Genomic DNA, 17,030 nt, shown 5'->3' on the forward strand with positions numbered 1-17,030 from the left:
CTTCGGTCAAAATCTATAATTTGGTTTATTTTAATTGCAAAAATTGTGAACCACTTAATTCAGGGTTTATATTGAAAATCTGTAAGGAGGTAAATACCCACAAACTGATGAAAGATAACCTTGTAGGTTATGTGCTTGTGCTGTAATATAAGAATGGGTGAAAATTACAAGCAACTATTAAAGTGGAGGACTTTAGAGGAGGGAAGCTAAAATAGTTATAAAAGAAGCGAGGGAGCCATAGGTACTGCCACTATTTATTTGGAAATTGGTATCCTAAACATTTTGAGCTGATTTATGTGCTCTTCCCAGTTCCAAACAAAATAGTGCATTCTGAGAGGAGCTTTTACCTGGAAGATTATATAGATCCTGATCGCAAGGAAAGAGCACCACCTCTAAATTCACCCATTTTGTCCAGTAAGTCATTGATACCGGAGAGTTATTGTGGATTCCATTACCCTGAGCTGCTTTTCCTGTGTCCTCCTGGAAACTTCAAAGGTGTTGGCATTTGTCTAAACATTAGGGCTTCAGGTACTGTAAAACTGCCATCCTGGACTTCCTTGGGAAGAATGGTGGGATATTAATTTAATACATCTATTAAAAATAGATCTCTTCCAAGATACAGGTTTTTCAAAATAAATTAACCACATTCTGTTTTAAGATAGCAAAACATGATACACATGGGTCAGAAGCACTGAATTATACCCTGGGAAAGGAAACATAAAATCAGTAAAAAGAAAAGTAAAAAAAAAATCAATAGAGTAGATTGTAGCAAAATAAAATGCACAACTTGATTGTGAAAAGAGAATGATCAGGGAGAGGGAGAGGGAGAGGAGGTGAAACACTCATTTAATGTTTGTTTTAATGGAATTGTATGTTCCTCTTGCATATAACTGGCAAGGAAAATGACTTACTAGGTAGCTACTAAATAAAAAAATTCCTTCCAGTAGCACCTTAAAGACCAACTGAGTTAGTTCTAGGTATGAGCTTTCGTGTGCATGCACACTTCTTCAGATACACTGGAGTGTATCTGAAGAAGTGTGCATGCACACGAAAGCTCATACCTAGAACTAACTCAGTTGGTCTTTAAGGTGCTACTGGAAGGAATTTTTTTATTTAGTTTTGACCATGGCAGACCAACACGGCTACCTATCTGTAGGTAGCTACTGTTAACTTTTCACTGAGTGACTTGTCAACTAGGGCAGTGTTTCCCAACCTTGGGCCTCCAGATGTTTTTGGCCTACAACTCCCATCATCCCTAGCTAGCAAGACCAGTGGTCAGGGATGATGGGAATTGTAGTTCAAAAACAGCTGGAGGCCCAAGGTTGGGAAACACTGAACTAGGGATTGCTTTTATATAATCATACACTGCATTGTGATCTCAAAACACCTGCCTGTCAATGATGGTATTCATATTGACTCAAGTTAACCTTACAATTCCAGCTGAATTCTGTATTGCATTGTTAGTGAAGAAGACATTGGTGCAATCGATGTTAGTTGTCACTGGCAAACCAGTTCTTTCCCATCTTGTACTTGTTGCTTCTTGTTTCATGCAGTCCATCTCCCCTTCCCTGACATCTCATTCCCTAGCTGTTGAGCAGTTGTGTACTTCCCATAGCCAGCTCCTTCATTCCAGCATAAATTAAGTTTTCGTAAATTTATGTGTAATTTCATTACAGTGGTGCCCCGCAAGACGAATGCCTCGCTAGACGAAAAACACGCAAGACGAAAGGGTTTTTCGTTTCTTGAGTTGCTTCGCAAGACGAATTTCCCTATGGGCTTGCTTCGCAAGACGAAAACGTCTTGCGGGTTTGCTTCCTTTTTCTTAAAGCCGTTAATACCCGGGGAATCCACGCTCCGCAAGACGAAAAAATCGCAAAACGAAGCAACTCACGGAACGAAATAATTTCGTCTTGCGAGGCACCACTGTATTCAGAATGTCTTATCAGATAATTTCTGCCAGTATTCCACATAAGGATTGGGACTTTCACATGGCATATATTAGTCAAACAGGTGTTGTAGAACACATTCCTTCTCAGCTTACCGAAGCAGAGCACGATTTCATATTTTGCTATATTTGGCTGTGTTACCAGACTGTCTATTCTTGCACATTCATGTTGATAGATTGTCCTAGTTTTTGGTTGCAGCAGAATGTCTAGGCTGCTGACATGGGGGACTTGAGCCTCAAAGTTATTAATATTTCAATCCTTTGCACAGAGTGAGAGACAGACTAATATGAAAAGAATGTTTTTGCAAGCATTGGGTTTGAGCAGTGTGCGTAATAGGAATGTCACGTGCTGTGTCTGTTACCCATTAACTCTCCCCTTTCTGAGGCGCAGTCCTGATTTATCACACATTTCCCCTTCGTTTTTGTCCTGTCTGTCTTAAATGTGCCTTATGTGGGGTCTGTTTGCTGCTGCTCCCTTCATCTGCCACTCTCTGGATGGTCCTTTGGTGGCATTTGGGGGCCCAGAGATCCAGCCCTAGCAGTGCTATAGTGCAACTCTCAATGCAGCTTGAACCAGAGTTTGGGTAGAGACGCTTTCCAAAACATCACATCCTTTGCCTTTGCTGAATGCTTCAGTGTGCCTTCCTTTCACTTGCCTCTGTGCAATACTGTAGTGACACCGGATACTGCTGGAACATGGCAGAGTGAAGCCGAGTGAGCCTTGCCAAAAGGAAGGGAAATGTCAATAGGGATTTTCAAAATCCTGCTTCAGTTGTATGCTCTAGGACAGGCATGGCCAAACTTGGCCCTCCAGCTGTTTTGGGACTACAGTTCCCACCACTGGTCCTGTTAGCTAGGGATGATGGGAGTTGTAGTCCCAAAACATCTGGAGGGCCAAGTTTGGCCATGCCTGCTCTAGGACATAGGAACAGTTCCTCCAGAATAAATGGGTTGGAAATTATTTCCTTGTCAAAATTAGTCAGATGCACATTTCTGGGAAGACAGCTATAGAACCGTGTTGGGAAAAGTTAGTATTTTTTGCTCTATAAGACGCACCAGACCATAAGACGCACCTAGTTTATGGAGCGAATGCAGGCTGCACAGTGATCCCTCTTGCTGTTCTGGCCTCTGGGATAGCCGCGCAGCCTGCATTCGCTCCATAAGACGCACACACATTTCCTCTTAGTTTTTAGGAGGGAAAAAGTGCATCTTATAGAGCGAAAAATACGGTAAGTAAGGAGTGCATTTAAAACCTTAATCCAAAATATATACAGATTACAAGCTCCTAAATTGGGTAAGCTTTGGACTGCTGCATTATGGGGACCACGTGTACTTCCTTGTGTGCCCCCACAGCAATTTGACATATGTCAACGAGATGCAGGTGTCTGGCAATTGGAATGGGATGAAGGAAGGAAACCACTTGAAGTTCTTGTAATCAAGAATACTTGTTTAAATGCGCCAGTGGAATGCATATATAATCCTCTGATTAGCATAAGGGAAACTTTCTAACATATATGGGCTTGCTGATAGAAAGTACGAACTTGAGAAAGATATGCTTGTAGTGCATGATGGAAATTCAAAGATGTTTTAAAAATATAATCGGAGTTAAAAGAGGAGTTAATAGAACTACAAATTCACTCAAAATATTGGGAACTATGGGTTAAGGCTCTTGGACTTAACTTCCATGCCATATAAGCTGTAAACATTCATATTATGCTTGCATACAACTTAGCATCCGTGCACCCACACTCTCTCTAGGTTTTTCAGACACAGTCCTCTTCCTCTGCAGATTGGGGGAACCTAACAGCTCAGGACAATGTGTGTGAGGAGGGACAGTGAGGGGCACGCTGACCCTCCGCTTTGCGTGTGTGTGTTAGTAATGATAGCCTGTGATGCCATGGAGGGGCAATCTTTGTTGCTGGAGGGGGCAAAAGGATATTGGAGCGATTGCATTTTATATTGAGGTTTCAGCAAGTAGAAGGAGGAGGCGAATAATGATGAAACATGCTTAGGTTTGCCTTTTAGAAGAAGAAGAAGAAGAAGAAGAAGAAGAAGAAGAAGAAGAAGAGTAGTAGTAGTAGTTTGGATTTGATATCCCACCTTTCATTCCCTTTAAGGAGTCTCAAAGCGGCTAACAATCTCCTTTTGCCTTCCTCCCCCACAAAAAACACTCTGTGAGGTGAGTGAGGCTGAGACTTCAGAGAAGTGTGACTGGCCCAAGGTCACCCAGCAGCTGCATGTGGAGGAGCGGAGACGCGAACCCGATTCCCCAGATTACGAGACTACCGCTCTTAACCACTACACCACACTGGCTCATATAGCTGGTTCATTGTTTCAAAATGGATTACTAATGTTCTTTTGAATTTACAAGTGGAACATGGCAAGTCGGAAAGTGTTGGTGTTCTGATAAACCTGACTAGCTACTCCACTAGTCTGACTTCTGGTCAAACATGCAGAAGACTGCCCCCTGCAGCTTTAAAACAAGACTTGCAGGAGACTGGTTATCAGAATTAAAAGTTCTGGAATTTTAAAGTGTATATCTTGTTAAACCACTGATATAGCACCAACCTGACTGTTCCTGTAACCTGCAGTGGGTCATAAAATTCAAAATCCTTTATTGTGGATTTTATTAAGGTTTGGAATGTTCAGATTTTCTTAGGAAGTTTGACCTTTCTAGTGGCTTAACTGTACGGGCATCCTGCATAGTATAACAATAAGTGGCTGAGCTGAGTCACTAAAAATACAATGTACACACAGGAAATATATTGGCCGTATAAAGTGTAAAACTACCCTTGTAGTTGTTCCCTTCTCATTCCATGTATGAATGTATGTCATTCTCATTACTGTATGTTTTTTACTATGTTATGCATTTGTGTTTTTGTGTTGTACACTGCCCCGTGATCTTCAGATTAAGGGCAAAATATAAATTTAATTCAGCAACATTTTTTCTTTTTCTTTTTAAAAAGACATTGGGGAAATACTGCACAAGCACACTTTTCAATGCTGTATATTTTGATTTGGGGTTTCATTTGGATGGTAGAAATGTGAAGCCTCTGATCCTCTAGCAAACTGGTGTTCTGGTTGGGTTTCAAAACTTCAGGAATTTGTCAAGAACTGGTTACACCCCTATTTTCAAGCATGCAGTCTAAAGTAGTACATTTGAACCACCTTGTGTTTGATGTTTTAGAATTTCTTCTTTCTAGAATGTATACACCTGCTAGAAGAGTACTGGTGAAAAAAATATAATGGGATGGAATGCCCATGCAGAGCTGCCACTAACATCAAAGGGCAAGTCTTTGCATGCCTTACAGCTCCTGCACCTGAAAGGGTCCAGTAAATTGGAACGAAGTGTCAGACATTTAACACTATTTCTTCATATAAATAATTTTTATCCTGTCATTCCAGTGTCCAGAGACCACTTAGGGAAGCTGAAAAGAAAGCTGAAATTGATTTGGATGTGGTGTGGGCTTTTCATGCTAATTTTTAGCAGCTCCACTTGAATAAAATTATTTTCATTTTGAAAATGTCAAGAGACCAAGAGGTTGGATCAACGCTTTTATGCACATGGTTTATGTATTCCACCTTATCAAACATACAAATAACCTTGGTAAAAATAACAGCGCTGAAAAATAGAGAGTAATGCCGTAGCTGGAGCAACCCCAGAGCTTTGTTGCCTTTCTGCAAAAGGTGTTGAATGCAAAATGAGGGGTGGAATTTTAAGCAGTTTTGCCACACACACACGCGCGCGCGCACACACACACACACACACACACACACAATTAAACCTGACCTTTATTTGGCACACACTAGATAAAAGCATTACTTTGAGCTATATATGTAGCTATTAATGTTCTGGGGCTTCTAGACGCTTGAGCTTAATTAACCCCTCTTCCTAAAGATAATGAGACAAGACAATGGGTGCAAAATGTTCCTTGGCAGCTGGGTAATGTACACACTTTCCCCATTATTGGTACGTTGAAAAATTCTTCACCATACTTTCAAATGCAGGAGAATGTTTAGTAGGGTTGCTTTTAAAAAACACACAAATCTGTAATCAAGAGGGGATAGACGTGCACCAGGATTCTTGGCAGACATTGGCATAAGAGAAAGTTTGAGAGAATAAAATGGCTTCTTTGTAGATGACTAGTACCTTGGAAGTCAAACGGAATCCATTCCGGAAGCCCGTTCGACTTCCAAGGTACTAGTCAGTGAGCCCAAACAGTTACTGGCTTTTCAAATGTCTACCTAGCTAGCCATTTTTGCCTTTCTGTGGAAGAGTTCCCAGTTACTGACATTTTAATTTGTGCTTCCATTCTCAAAACAAATCATTTTAAAATGATGGTTGCAATTTTGGTTAAGTATGTGTCAAAATATTCTCAAGCAATAGCAGCACACCCCTTGTTTTTCTTTGCTAATGTAGTGATTGTCATTTAGGGAGCAAAAATGGGACAATATGTATCTTATCCGTAGCTTGATTAGAATCAGATTATTGTTTTCAGGATGCTACTAATTGTAGAGAGCTTTCATGAATGATCGGTTTCAAAATAATATGAATAACTTCGTTTCTGTAAATGCAATGGAAGTAATTGTGAGGCTGTTCAAAACGCTCGTCTAAATTCTTTGTGGAGGGAAATGTAAAGCTACCACCAACTCTAGTTGCATTTCTGTAACATCTCCCAACATTTAAACTTGTTTGCTTCTCTTCTCTCCCCCTCCCTTTTTTTTTAAAGAGTCCCTGGGTGTGGAACACTCGGCTGTGCTGGACTGGATACCCATATCAGGTAATGGGTATTGCGTGGAAATGAGTATAAAATAAACCATGATGTTGTTAATCTGGATGGCGGATGGATGGAAGGGAAGGAGAAGTGGAGGAGAAGGAAAACACTCTTCTTTTTCTTCTCCACTCATTGCTGCTACTTCTTACATGCTGCCAATGAGGAGGGAAGATAAGGAGGAATGGTGGGGGGCAAAGACAGGTGGGAGAAGCTACAATTTCTGCTCTAGAAAGGCATTCAGGACTTGTCATCATCATCATTTCCTCTTCCTTGGAGGCAGATTTTTCCAGTCCCTGGTTCTGAGCCTGGTTCTGAAGAACTTCACCAGCATCACTAATTAACAAGGCCTTACGATAAAGCTATGAAACACTGAACTTTTTCAACTGAGGGGGAAAACTGGCAAACTGAGGGGGTGTCTGTGTGTGGAATGCAACAACATAAAGAGGGCATGCCTGAAGAAAACCCTGAACAGAAGCATTAATGTTAAGAGGTGATGCCACAATGCAACATTTTGTTGTAGGTGCCACTTGTGTAAGCAGATTATAGACTGAAAGGCAAATCATACTGAAAGGTATTGGAACAAACCCAACCTTTTAGGGTACAAAAAATCATCTGAACATGCAGGATGGGAGAAAGGGCTTTCTTTTATTTTTTTAAAACATGTTGGACAGTTTTCAAGGTACTGTAATGAGCATAGACGTTGGCACGTTATCCATTTGCAAGGGTGATGCGAAATACATTTGCTGTACAGCACAGCATTTAAATCCCCGTTAGCTGGTAGGGGACAAATCTGGGTTATCCAAATCATAAATAAATAAAACTCTGCTTCCGTGTCAGCACTAAGGCAAATACATCCCTTTAATTAGCACATTATGCGGAGAATAATTTATATAGAGGTTTTAAGGTGGTGGCTGTTGAAATTAGAGTCGGAAAGGACCCAAAGTCTGACTAGTCCAGCTGCTTTGGTCAAAGGTAGGTTCACCTACCCATTTCCCCACAGTGTGCCATAAATAGAAAACGACAAGTGTTGCACATGCCAGCCAGCCACATAAGTAAAAGTTTCCAGCCAAAAAGGTTTGTGCAAAGCATTTGAATGCATACAGGAGGCCCTAATTTCCAGAATTAGGCAGAGTCACAGCTCTTCCCTTTATCAAAAAGGCTTGCCTTGCACCATATTCATAATACGTCAATGCTAGCCTGGTTCATGTGTCACATTAAATCATAGTTAAAATAAGATAGATAGATAGATAGATAGATAGATAGATAGATAGATAGATAATACTTTATTCGGCTATAAGCCCACAAGGTAAAACAAATCAATAAATAAAATAGCATTTTACATTCTAAAATATCAACTAAGACATTTCAACGCATAATCTCCTTCACATTACTTACAATCTCAAAATGTACCGTATTATGGCCTTGAAGATAAAGATGGTGCATAGAGTTTACTAGATTTTTAATAGTCATGCAGCATTCCATGAAGTCTTTTATATGAAAGAACTGAAATCAGGGTTAAAATAAATTATGGGTGAATGTGAACGAGCGGCATACTACTGAAATTGTGCTCATATTATTATCAATAATAATAAAATTATTATTATTGTACCCGGAAGTTTTTAATGTTTGGTATTTTATTATGTTTTTATATGTGCTGGAAGCTGCCCAGAGTGGGGCGGGGTATTATTATTACTATTACTATTATTATGGTCCTCCTTCATTCCTGCCGTGCTGGTGGGAAACAAACTATATTCTGGCCTTTTGTCATTCAAACCAGGGCTTTTGTGGTTTGTTTGGAGGGGGAAAAAACACCATGAGCCTTGGAGGAGTGAAGCCCTCGCAATTTGATCAGTGGGCATGCAGCTCATTCAGATTATGCAATAGTTTATTTCAGCTATGGTTTAGTGTTTGCAGACCAGGCCAGTGCAAGGAAGCAATGTGAGCCGCATAGAGGAAGAAAAGGATAAGCGTTGGTAAGGTGGTGTTTTTTCTCTCCGTAAGTTTTTTTTAATGCAGGAGAGGAACTCGCTAGAAATCTTACCAGATAGGAAATATTCTGTAAGTGGCCTGAGGTTGCCATTCAAGTGAGGATCTGAAGGTTTTTTAACTTCTCTGTTTTAATCTCTTTATTTATATCCCCTCCTTTCAGCCGCTGATGCCAGAAATGCATTACTACTACATGCTTCAGCTGTCGTACTATTGGTCCTTAATGTTTTCTCAGTTCATTGACATCAAAAGAAAGGTAAGAGCAATCTGTGGGTTTTAAGGAGCATCTGTTTTTAAAGAAGGCTGTGAAAGTACGCTTTGGTGAACGCTTGCACATTGAATTAGCAACAACCCGTTTCTAGCTGTGAACGTAACCTGTAAAAGTTAAATGCAGTGATGGCAGCGGTGGATAACAACTGCATTTTGGGGCAGCAACATTTGCTGACATTTCCAAACCAGCTTGAAATGGTTTTTAACATCTCCAGTGCTGTGTGGCAATATTGGCCATACAGGCAACTCCCATATATGTGGGGGCTACTTTCCAAAGGCACCACACATTTAAGTGACATTGTGTACATTTAAAACAACATTGGAAAAGCCTGCAACCATCCTCTAAACCCTAGAAACCCTTTACAAAACCAGCAGCACTTACCAGACTCCAAACTCCGTCTGGGGCGGGGGGGGGGCGGGGGATTCAACTAACGAGTCCCATCAACTGAAAATGTTTTTGAATAAACAAACGTCACTGGTGCTTAGAGATGGTGGATTCACTTCTGGAGAGCAGAAGAATAAGCATTTTCATCATCCATTTTATTAACTCAATTATCGAATGAATGTAGTTAATTCAAATAATTTGGGTTGGCTTCTGCTCAGTCACATAAATGCTCTGAGTAGTCAAAGCATTTAAGACAATTTATTAGATCATTGCGCAAACATACGGTGATTACAGAAACTACTGTTTACTACAAACTACAGTCTGCTAGCAAACTCCAGCCCCTCCAAAAAGCTTTGGAAGAATTCTGTACCAGAACATACAAAGAGGGATTCAACATCACACTGTTCTGATCATGCCATCCCCCTGCTTCTCCCATGATGTGCTGTTTTAGGGGTTTCTTCCAACCCTCCAGGAGCCACTTTGGGGGAGCATAGAGGGCATGCAGAGAGAAGAGGGAGGAAGATCCATTGTGCAAACAGAAGTCCTTTTCGCAGGAGATCCAGCTTCTTGGCCTTCAGGGCCAATTTGGTAGCGAGAAGGAATATTCTTTGTAGAGGGGAAAGATGTGTTGGATCATGTCCGGCAATGGTGTGATCCTAGAATGAGAGTGAAATCTACCACAGAGATGTGCTTACCCTGCTCTTTGCCCTAATAGCAATTTCCTGACGGGAAAATACCTTCCAATAGAACTGTGACTGCTGATGTTCAAAAGCCTCTTTCAGTTATTGGTGGGGTATAAATTCCAGTAGATTATCCCTGCCTGACTGAAGATTAATGAGCAATATCTGCAGTCCAGCATGTATTATCAGCTCAGCATTCCGCGAAAATAATGTGACTGGGTAGATGAACTTTTTTCACCAGTTCACAGTGGCACACTTTACGTTTTGATGTATTCGCAAGAGTTGGGGGGGCAGTGATTGTTTTTATATTGTTTGTTTTACACATTCCTACATTGTATTTATGGAAGACAGAAAGAGTCATGTGGGGAGTGTGGTCTCCTAAGAAGCTTATAGCTGCCCCAGAATGTCATTACTTTAACATCAGTCAAATTTATGTATGTGTTTGCTGAGTTTTGGTCAGATGACAGATGGTATTTTGAGAGAGAGAGAGATGCTGTTTTGAGGTCAGTTTAAAGGATTTTAGAAAATGGCTACCTCAATTAAATGGTTTATTTGCATTTTTGAGAGGGAAGGAATGTGTTGGATTCATGTGAAATGCAGTCATGTAGTTTTAGCAAAGGCCCTGGCAGTTTCTAGATGTTACTATACTTGAAAATGCTGTGATGTATATGAAGGGAAGTCCTAGAAACAGATGCCCTCCTGCTGCTGCTAAGTTCTGCCTTGCTACTTCAAGTTACCAGCAAATAAAGAATTTGGCGGTGTTGGTATGGTATTAAACTACTTTGATCCTTTTACAACTTCAGGCTCTGTCATAATTCTTCGAACTTGCACAAACATCAGCTTACATAGAAAAAAGCAGCATGGAAATATTGCAATATCACAATGGGCCTGTCGCTAGAATGGGCTGTATTTTACTCCCCCTTTGAAGTAATACAGGCTCCAACCTTGTGCACCTTTGGTAGGATGCTAAAAAAAAATTGTGGGCACTGTCAAATCTCTGTTCGGAAAACTGTTCTAATTTGTTTTTTTACTATTGTGCGCTACTGCGATATTTGAGTATACTGGACAGTCTGTAAATATTTCAATCAAAAAAACTAAACTGTAGAGCATCAGGACTCAGAAGGTGCTGTATGAATTTCAGCCTAAAACCCCAGAGAGCGACTGCCATTCTTTGCAGACAATAGTAAGATAGATGGATTAATGGCCTAACTCAGCACAAGGCCGTTTCCTGTGCCCCTGCTAAGTTCCTGACTGCATTCTAATCTTCTCTCATGAAATATATGTGCAGAGTTTGTATATCTGGCATTTATTTAATTTTATATATCTGTAAGAACAAATGTTTGAAAAGCCAAATTAATTTGTGAACAAATGTTGTAACTCCGTTTATCTCTCCACCTCAGGACTTTACCATCATGTTTACCCATCATATCATAGCAGTCATTTTGATAACCCTCTCCTACACAGTGAATTTCATCCGAGTGGGAGTCCTAACTATGTGTCTTCATGATGTGGTGGACAGCGTGCTGGAGGTGAGAGTAAGAGAGAGAAATTTAGCCATAATAAATCTTCATGTCTTCAAAACATTTCTTCCAGAACAAACGGCGTTTTAAAGTAGTAGGGCTACAGCCCAGTGTTTCCCAGACTTGGGTCTCCAGCTGTTTTTGGACTACAACTCCCATCATCCCTAGCTAGCAAGAACAGTCAGGGATGATGGAAATTGTAGTCTAAAAAAACAGCTGGTGCTGGGGACCCAAATTTTGGAAACACTGCTAAAGCCCATGAAAGCTTCTAGCTGTTGAAATTTGTCTCAGAGGTGGCTCAGTGCTGCTTTTCTTAAGCACCGTGAGCACAGTGAAACATTCTTTTGAGTAAAATGCTTTCAGTTGGGCTGTACTTGTCAAACATGGCTATTCACTGAGTTCTTGAAAAAAAACCATATAGGATTTGGGAGTCCATAGAATCTCCACATTTTAACTGACTATGGCAATGCCTTTTCATACTATGTAGTTGCTGAATCATAGCAAAGGTCTATATAACTAGCATCACTTTTATTCTGGGAGACCTGGGTGTATATATAAAGCCTGTTGCAAACAAGGGTTATATTTCCCCTGAAAGGGCAGGTGCGCAGTGCAGAGACATTATTTGCGCCTTGGGTATACAGGCAGCAGTGAAGACTTCCTTTCATCAGCTTTGAATGATTTACCTGCTGTTGCCTCCTCTCTTGAAAACACACCTGCCCTCAGTTATTCGTGTCCTAAATGTGGCAGCCAGACTAGGGTCCAAAGATTGGAGCTTATTAGTCTAGCCATGTTCCTCATCTTCATTGTTGCCTGTTTGTTTCTGGGATCAATTTAAAGTGCTGGTTTTAGCCTTCAGAGCCCTTAAGGACTTGGGGCCAGGCTACCTCCAGAACTGCCTGTTCCCACGTGAGCCTGCATGGCACTTAAGGTGAGCTGCAGAGCTCTTGCTTTCTGTCCCCTGTACACATGAGATGTGACAGGCAAGTCTATGGAATACCTAATCGCTTTTAATGTGAGTTCTCAAAAATCTGTTTCTGCTGTGTTCTGCAGCACAGTCCTATTCATGCCATGTTTGGTAAGAAGGTTATCTCATATTGCTTGATGGAATTTATTCCAATGTAAATGTATATAGAATTGCACCCTTAGCGTCTGTCTTTTTTATTGCTTCTTTTAGTATAGTTTGAATTTTTATTTGCCCTAGGTTTTTCTGATTTTTATTTTTAAAAAACACACAGAAAAGAAGGCTAAAATGTTGGCTTTTGGGGGGTCCTTTTAACTCTCCTGTACTGAGACCATGAGTAGTAAACCATGATTACCACTTTTGGTTGGTCTGGAGAGAGCTAAACTGCAAGCCTGTGTTTGGGTGACTCATGAAGCCAAGCAATGACTTGGCTCAACAAAACAACCAGGGAGAATGAGGCAGCCATAATCTCCTCTCCCAGAACCTGCACAATTGTGTGATTACACTAAGCCATGGTTTGGCTTAGTGTGATATGCAAATGAGGCCGCTGTGTGAAGCATCGTCAGTAGAAGGGGTAAGGGCACTAAAGAGTTCACACTGATATGCTATGCATCATTTGAATATTAATTGTCCGGTACTGTGTGCAATAATTATTTTAGACATAACTTTATTAAGGAGATAACCCGTGTTCCTTCCTCGTTATAGGCAGCCAAAATGGCAAACTACTGCAAGTGTCAAAAGTTGTGTGATTTCCTCTTCCTCTCGTTTGCTGTCATTTTCATGATTACAAGGCTTGGATTGTATCCTTTATGGTGAGTAAATCTGCTGCTTCCATGGAACTACAGGGGTTTTAAGTCTGGTAGATAGAGCACATCCTGCCTCTAGGGCAGCATTTCCCAAGGTGGCCGATGCCGCCCCCTGGGGGACGCTGGAACGATCAAGGGGGAGGCGGTAGTAGCCTCAGGTGCAATGGGGCTCATTGGATAAAAATAAGGGGGCAGTGGAAGCATAAAGAAAGAAGATAAGAAAATTTTGGGAAGCCATTTGCACATGTTTCATCTGTTGTGGAATGATGCTTACTGGCAAGTCAGGCGTCGTTGGGTCTCCCTTGGATTCCGCTTTCCCAGGCTTGGGTAAACCCTTTTTTGGCTTCACCCAGGCTTGGAAACTGGGTCACAGTTTGCCTGCCTATTTACAACAGCATCTTTCTTTTACTGTGTTGTGGGGCATAGGTAGAAACATAGATACATAAAAGAATGCAAATTTGTGACTACATCCTTCTGCTTGTTCACTTAAAGAAGGTGGATTTCAGGGAGGGCACTGAGTATCTCCCCCCCCCCAAAAAAAGGGAGTGTTAGGCCAAATGAGTTGGGGAACTGCCGCTCTAGGGCCTCTTGCCTGTCATTCTCAAGGGCTATGGTTGCTTTTCTTATGTACTGCTGCTTCTCATACTGAATTAGTTTGGCAGGACCACTAAAGAATCAGCTTATCTCATAGTGGAACCCACAGAATATGATATAATGTGATCTGAGTCTGTAGACAACTAAACTGTGTGTTTCATGTTGTGCACCATAAATAAAGTTCAAGTACAATAAGCCTGCAACTTACGCATGGGGTCAGTTCCTGGGAACTACACACAAACACGTAATGCAAGGAAAACCTGTAAGAAGCCATTCAAAAAATTTTTTAACAACCCAGCATTGTCAAGGAGGGGGTCACTTTCCAGAGTCCTCTCTCCGAGCTACTAATCAATCAATGCTTCCAACCAGCCAGCCCAATCACATGCCCCCACTTTGGGGGCTAATTGTTACCACCTACAGCAATACTTCCTCACAGGATCACTCCTGCCACTGTTGCCTCTTCAAACATCTCTCTCTGAGGTATCTGTAATCCCATAGTGTCATCCAGGGTATGTTTTATGGAGAGATCGTAGTCATAAATTGTCAGGTGCTGATGTGGTTGCTCGAGAGCAAACAGGTAAGACTCCAACCTGCCTTTTCCAGGCTTTATTCTTAGTGCAAACTATTTACAGTGAAGAGCGTCATAAGTTCATGTCCGGCTCAATCGCTAGCAGAATCTGGGAGTGGGCAGTCCTTGTACCCCCCCCCCAGCATAACAGTCACGTGACCCCCAGCCTTCTCCTCCCCTCCTTGCACCGAAACCTACTGCACAGAGTGGGCGCTGGCAAAAGGGTACTTCCCTCCTCTCTGGTTTGCTCAGCCTCGGCGTTGAGGCTCTCCCTAGCATCCCCTGGTCCCACCACCTCCTCTCCGCTGGAGGTGGGGTTTTCCTCCTCGCCGGAGGAGGAGCTGCTTCGCAAGATTTTTGGTGGTTCCCTATAACACAACTGCCCTTTCGCCTCTGAGCTGATGGCAGTTCCCTGACATAAATCATATTGTTCATGTGCTTAATTGCACGGAAGAGTTCGGAATATTTTTACAGGTCCCAGCTTGCTGCCTCGTGCTCAACATCACCATCTTATTTACTGTCGCTTTCTGCGCATGATTTCACCAGCTCCTCAAGCTCTTCATCTGTCAGTGTTTGTGCAGGATCCTCAGTTAACTCTTCCGCTCTTCCTGGAGAAGGTCCCCAAAGCCCCTACAGGACAAACAAAATCGGGTTGAAACAACCCTGTTTTGATTAAGTCATCATAGTTGCATTGCTAATCCGGTCCATGTGAACAGAGCACCACAAAAGGTGGTTTGGGGGGCATTCAGCTGACCAGCTGGCTCTGCAGCAGCAGCATGGAACAATAGAGCACAAATTTCATGTAATCATTATCAATTCTGTGGCTTTGGCCTAGTTTAATGGTATCAGGAAGATGGATTTAATAAATAAGCCAGGAAATCTGTACAATAGTTACCTCCACTGCCTTTTGGTAGTGTTAGTTTATTCACGTGCATCCTTGAACATTTGCATGAATTTTAAAAAACCTTCTTTTAATGGTTTGGTAGGAAGATATTGCAAAAATCTGCTTGTTTACATATGACCTCCCCCTGTAGAGGCAGGTTTTCTTTTCGTTTTTTTCCTTGTGCAATTCCAAAGGAGCTTCCTGCAGCCAATCGGAAGCCTCGCTTTGGTTTACGAACGTTTTGGAAGTCGAACAGACTTCCGGAATAGATTCCGTTCGACTTCCAAGGTACGACTGTACTAATTTTTAAAGAGTATGGGGAAACTAAGGAAGCACCATTATTTTTCTGGGCTAAAATTAAGTAAGTCTAGTATCCAATGTCTGGGGTGGTTTAAAAATGCATTTTAAATTAATGCAAAAAGATGGCTAAATATACCCCTTAGTTTTCAGCAGATAAGAATTAATAGAACCCTGTCCAATATGTGAAATTCAGAGGTGGTCATTACTTTAAATTTCTGTGGAGAATGCTAAAACAGAAGGCACCACCATTTTAATGATTAATGCTTCAAATTTTATATGTTGTGCAGTTGCTAAAGACGTTCCCATTTTGCCACCTCATCTTTCTCCTTTGTTTAAAAGCCATCTTTCTGGGAAATTCTCTTTTGGCTTGTTTAGGAATAAATACTGGCATATCATGCAATTTTTATTGCAGGCTGCTATAATAGCCCCTGTGAGCAGGTTAGTGGCATATAAATTTTACAAATACCTATTCAGATGCATAGTCCAGCTGGATAATTAAGCTTAAACTAATTTATCTCATACTGAAAAATGATGAAAGGATGCATTTGTCAGTTACCTTTCTTTTGTGGCATACATTTTGCAAGTACTTGTGTCAAATACTTTCAGACTTGCTGCAAGAACAGAGAAGTGAACCCGAAAGCCCGTGCGTGTGTGCGCTTTAGTTTTAGATTGCTGTAGTTGACTTAACACTTCTGCGTGTTTTTGCAGAAGAGAACAGAGAAATGTCATCAGTAATACGCAAGTGCACTGACCATTGAGAGCGAAGAATCCATAGCAATGTGCAGTTAATGGCTTGTGTAGTTACTGCAGCGGTAAAAGTTTAGAAAGATTTCTTCTAGCTCAGTCAAGGAGTGCACAGATAACTTAAGTAGGAAATGTTAAATACTTTAAGCTGGAAGACTCTTCGTGTTTTTCTATTGCTGTTTTCTAACTTTCATCAGCCACTCTCCATTCCCATTGTGGCATATTTGTGAGTCTGAATTATATTGGTCTGCCTCCTGCCCCCACCACTACTAGGCCATACTTCTGGACTGTCTAGCTCCATTGCTAACCTCATCCACACATGTGCAGGTGTATCCCTGTTTCAAGGCTATGAATGATAAACTCTTTTGTCTTAGTTAGCTAAGAGAAATAGGCAGGTCAGGAAAGGCTCTGCTCTCCAACTGATAATCTGCTTCTTCTCTGTCTAGTTGACAGTATGGATGTTTATGTGGGATTGTTTTAGTGTGCATTTTAGTGATATTTTTGAAACCTGGTTTTTATACTTCAGAAGCCACTTGGAAGTCTGTTTTTTGCATTAAGCGGCGTATAAATTAAGTAATAATACTAACAGATTCTCATCAACTTAGAATGGAAT

General features: G+C 41.3%; 1 protein-coding gene across 2 annotated transcripts in view; it reads left to right on the forward strand.

The window, feature by feature from the left end:
* CERS6 (ceramide synthase 6) overlaps positions 1–17,030 on the forward strand; it is a 77,763-nt gene that overhangs the window by 55,644 nt on the left and 5,089 nt on the right. For both annotated transcript variants that reach the window (XM_081873198.1, XM_081873199.1), the window contains exons 5-8: positions 6,676–6,726; positions 8,870–8,962; positions 11,442–11,570; positions 13,228–13,334. In XM_081873198.1, coding sequence (XP_081729324.1) covers positions 6,676–6,726; positions 8,870–8,962; positions 11,442–11,570; positions 13,228–13,334 — 380 coding nt within the window. The remainder of the gene's footprint in view (positions 1–6,675; positions 6,727–8,869; positions 8,963–11,441; positions 11,571–13,227; positions 13,335–17,030) is intronic.

This window comes from Podarcis erhardii (assembly GCF_964252035.2).
Source record: "Podarcis erhardii genome assembly, chromosome: 1".
Taxonomy (NCBI): domain Eukaryota; kingdom Metazoa; phylum Chordata; class Lepidosauria; order Squamata; family Lacertidae; genus Podarcis; species Podarcis erhardii.